Raw genomic sequence first — 4,904 nt, 5'->3', positions numbered from 1 at the left:
ATAAAAAAAAAAAAAAACAATCAGCAGGGAGCAGGTCTTTTAATGCAGCTTAAAAGGCAAAATTAAAAATACACACAATCTTTCAATAACATGATTAGAGAATGCATTAACCTGCATGTGAATTATATGTGGATCCTGCAAGATGTTACTGTATGGTCAATGATGTCAGGCAGCATCCCCTGAATTTGTTGATATTTAGCAGTCAGCTGGGGAGCTGTTCTTTGCATAGTGACAGGAGAAGATCATTGTGGTATGGGCCATCATGTCTGCAGGTTGTTGGGGCATTATGCATCCTGATTGATGAATCTACATTGCTGAATGACATGATTGATATTGGGTTTCCATCAAGGGCCAGAGTTTATTCTCTTATTCACTTTTATTAATAAAGGCCTTTTCAATTATGTCTGCATGTTCACAGAATTTTTCAATTCTATTTGTGAATGAGTAACAAAGGCTTTCATGTACCCCTTTACTCATTTACATAGAGAGGGGTGGATATCTGGGGGATTCTGATAAGCCCCTCTGCATACCTTCATATTCACCAGGTCAGGAATGTGGGGATAAAGACCTTGTCCCCAACAACAATTAGGTACCCTCCCAATGTTAAGGCCAAGTGACCTGGTATGGTTAAAGAGGATGGGTGCACTCTCATTGCCCCTCCCTTTCCTAGCCAACCAGGCTACATACCAGGATAATGGTCTGATATAATTTTTTGAAAGGGAACCTGTGTTGTTTGTTTGCTTGTATGTTTGTTTTCTTCAGGGCTCTTAGCCTGGTAAGGTCTAGGAGGGGAGGGCACAATCCTCTTGTCAGGCCACCCAGTCTACATAGCAGGATAAGGGTTTGGTATGGTGTTAAAATCCATATCAGATCCTTTTGAAAGTTCTAGTATGGTTTTTGATGGGGGCCTTGCTGAACATTCAAGGGAGGGGAACAAACCCACTACTCCTCCTTCAGAACCATACCAAGCTACATACTCTCTACATTGGGAGCATACCAATGATGTTGAGGGACAACACCATCATGCCCACATCTCTAGCCCAGTAAATGTAGAAGTATTTTCTGACTCTTGAAACGCCTTTGAAATAAGGTGGTCTCCAACTGTCCAGCCTCTAAACAAATGAGCACAGGGTACACAGTACCTGTTTGTTACTCATTCAAAAAAAGTAAATAGTAAATATAACACCCACCCTAGTAAAAGTCCTTTATTTAAATAATCCCATGATGTCATGATTACATCATGTCCCAAGATGTAAATATAATTTTAATCATGTTGTCCAGCAATGTAGATCCAGCATCAATCACAATGAACGGCGAACAGATGGCCTACTGACAAGATGACCCAAAATGCAAAAATCTCCTCCTGTCACACTTCTGCTGCAAATGACAGCTCCTTGACTAGATGCTGAATGCCAAAAAAACTTTCCAGGGATCCTGGCTGATGTCATTTACCATATTTGGGATGAGAAGCTGTAATTTAGTGTCAGTGGTGCTACCGCCACTAAATGGGCGACTTTTGGCTGTAGCAGGAGAAGGTTCAGGCAGGTGGATAAACTGGCCAAACTGGGCCTAAACTGTGAACAGCCTGGGTTTGGGTTGAATTCATGGTTGACCCAAATTCAAAGCTTATCTCTACAATAGACAAAGAAGAATAACTTCCCCTAATTCTGTCATTCCATTCTATGCCTGCAATATCTTTTTTTTTTTTTTTTTTAACAGAAAAAAGTTTTATTAAACAATAAGACAGTACAAATTTAGAAGGAGTCATACATAGGAATATCACTAAATACAGATACAGAATTTCCCAATAATATACTTTCTTTACTTTATATGGGTAATTGGTTGTTAATATAACATCCTATCGAGTAACCAAGGAATTTATGAGATTTACATACGCTAATACAGATGGGGTAGCCTCAAAATCATTCACATGAAAACCGAAGCAAAGAGGGGTCGGGAAGTCTCCCCCTGAGTGATATTAATTCGTCCCTGGCTCTCCAGCAGAGAGAAGGAGGAGGTGGAAGGGGAAATGTGGAGAACTGGGCAGGGGTAGGAGGGGATGTGGGGGGGGGGAGGGGAGGGGGGGGGGGCGGGGGGGGCGAAGGGGAGGGGGGAAAAACACCATCCACCACAACACATTTTCATAATAAGTATGTCTATTACCCCTCCTCCCTCCTCCCTGACTCCTTCTTCTCCTCTCAGCTTCTTACCTCCAACCTCCCCGCATCCCACCAAAGTTAGGTGTCTTATGTCTGTTAGGTCACAACTCATTATGCAATCTAAATCACAAGTATTCCCCATCCTAAAAGGGCCATGGACCCAGACAACGCTCATCCACATGTATTTACCCAATTTGACCATATTTTGTCGTATTTCTGTGGGCAGTTCCTGCTTTCATAGGTAAGCCTGTACACAGGCAATACACCATTGATTGACTTTTTCCAGGCTGCTATAGTCGGGGGTTCTTTTTGTTTCCACCTAAGGAGTATTTCTCTCCTAGCGTAAAATAGGGAATAAGTAAGGCAGAGTTTAATGTAGCGGTCTCCCTCTATGTCGTCTAAGTGACTCAGTAGCATAGTAAGGGGGTTAAGCAGGATTTTGATTCCACATATGTTACCTAATATATCTGCCACGCAATATCTTTTTTTAATTATAATTTGTACTCAATTTGGATTTTAGCTATAGAAAAATTAAATGTGTCAATGAAAATACAATTTGCAGTTAAAGCATCTATAGCCAAAGGGGAAGGATTAGAACTCCTGTTCTGGCTTTACTGTTATATAGGACTCAGTTAAATAGATTTCCCCTCACTTCCTATCCCTGGAACAACCTTGTAAACATGCTTTTTTAAGTTAAGGGGGGGAATGCTAACATCTATGTCATGTTTTATTTGTTTTCTGTTTTCCTGTTGTTGATCTTCCCTCATTTCCTCTCATTTCCCGTCCCTTCCAACAAAGCCCTGAATAGAAGTAAAAATCGACAGGAGCTGTAACCCTTATACACTCGGTTCCTAAATATCTATATATGCACTTTAAATGCTAAGCTATAGTTAATACCCAATGCATAACCTCATTTGCTTATTGAACCTCTAGTTAAATACCCATACTTTTTTCTCAGCCTAATCCCATTTATTCATAAACTTACCAGGATGAGAGATTGACAGTTTAAAATAGGAATAATAATAATGATGCAAACTATTAGAGCCTGCTAAAAACAACAAAAGTACCAAAAAATGATATTATTGGAGATAACATTTAACAGAATTATTGAGGTCAGCAAAGAGTGGAGATTTATTTAAAAAAAAACAAGCAATATAGTAATGCCCACCAGATAGAGAACTCCAGTAAGCAAATGTTTCTAATAAAATCTTAAAGGCTTATAAGCACCCAACACTAAAATGCTACCTGTGTTGATAACCATTCCCATTAAAAATTTGTTTCTCAAAATTTGGTATCTATTGAACACAAGAAGTCAGTCCCATGCCTTATGATTTTCTATAGAAACCCACTATTATATGACAGTTTCTATAACTAAACCTATTAAAATGTGCATGATCAGGATTACAGGCAAAAGTGAACAGTTACTATTAAACAAGCAAGCATAGAGGGTTACAAGTTGACCTTGTGTCAAAGTAACTATTAAGATGTAAAGAGGTAGAAGATGATTACTAATTATTATTTTATGGTCCTATGATTTGCTTATTTAAAGCTGACAGCCTTTTTCAAAGCTTGCTTAATATCATTGTTTCTCAAACTGTATATAAGTGGATTGATCATTGGAGTGATAACAGAGTAAACTAAAGACACCGATTTGTTAAAATGTAAAGCATTAAGAGTCCTTGGCCGAACATATGTAAAAATGGTAGTGCCATAGAATATAGATACAATAATCAGATGGGATGCACAAGTGGAAAATGTTTTCTTCCGTCCGTCTGCAGTAGGGATTTTAAGTATTGTTGAGATTATATTAATGTAAGAAACCATTGTAAGCAGCAATGAAGTTAACAGAATTAGTGAACCCAAGATAAAATTGATGACCTCAATGGTATTAATATTCTGACATGAGAGCTTCAGTAATGGAGGTGCATCACAAAAGAAATGGTTAATAATGTTTGAGCCACAGAAAGGTAGCCGAAATACAAATATGGTTGGAATCAGAGGTGATAAAATTCCAGCTGTCCAACAACCACCTGCAAATTTAGAACAAGCTTGTTTGTTCATAATTCCATTATAATGAAGAGGGGAACAGATAGCCAAATATCTGTCATATGCCATGGCAGTCAGTAAAAAACATTCTGTGCTCCCTAGGGCAAAAAAAATGTACAGCTGAGAAAAACAGGCATGGATGGAGATTGTCCTTATCCTTGTTAGGAGACTTGAGAGCATTTTGGGTACAGTAACCGTGACATAACTTATCTCCAGAAATGAGAGGTTGTTCAGGTAAAAATACATAGGTGTGTGAAGATGACAATCCAGATTAATAACAATAATAATAGCTGCATGTTGTGTAAAGGTCAGAATATACATTACCAAAAAAATGATAAACAAGGCCAGTTGAATCTCCCTTACATCAGAAAATCCTTCAATAATGAACTCTTTTACCCTTGGTTTGTTTGTTGTGTTCATGATAGCTGTAATGGACAAAAAGAGGTCCATTATGATTATAAAATATTGAAACAGTAAGTATGACTTTGTGATAACTTTGTTTATGTATTTACAATTTAAGTACATAGAGATGAATCATTTCACACAGTAATCTCACTTATAATAGCTGTTTTGTGTAATTTTTCTTATACATATATGCTCATATATATATTTTGGGAATTGATGATTGATTTTATATGGATTTTTAATTGACCAATATATGGGTGTGATAATATTTATATATTTCACATGATGATGCTA

The 4,904-nt window shown here is 37.7% G+C and overlaps 1 protein-coding gene across 1 annotated transcript; it reads right to left on the bottom strand.

The window, feature by feature from the left end:
- Positions 1-3,698: 3,698 nt before the first annotated feature.
- LOC141112572 (olfactory receptor 6F1-like) lies at positions 3,699-4,655 on the bottom strand. The gene has a single exon (XM_073605547.1). It carries the CDS (start codon positions 4,653-4,655, stop codon positions 3,699-3,701), a length of 957 nt encoding a protein of 318 aa, XP_073461648.1.
- Positions 4,656-4,904: the final 249 nt, after the last annotated feature.

Source organism: Aquarana catesbeiana, linkage group LG01 (genome assembly GCF_042186555.1).
Source record: "Aquarana catesbeiana isolate 2022-GZ linkage group LG01, ASM4218655v1, whole genome shotgun sequence".
NCBI classification, from domain to species: Eukaryota; Metazoa; Chordata; class Amphibia; order Anura; family Ranidae; genus Aquarana; species Aquarana catesbeiana.
This window is presented reverse-complemented; position numbering and strand designations above follow the sequence as displayed.

Excerpts from the sequence above, each read along its gene's own strand:
- LOC141112572 (XM_073605547.1), bottom strand. The coding sequence starts at position 4,655 with ATGGACCTCTTTTTGTCCATTACAGCTATCATGAACACAACAAACAAA.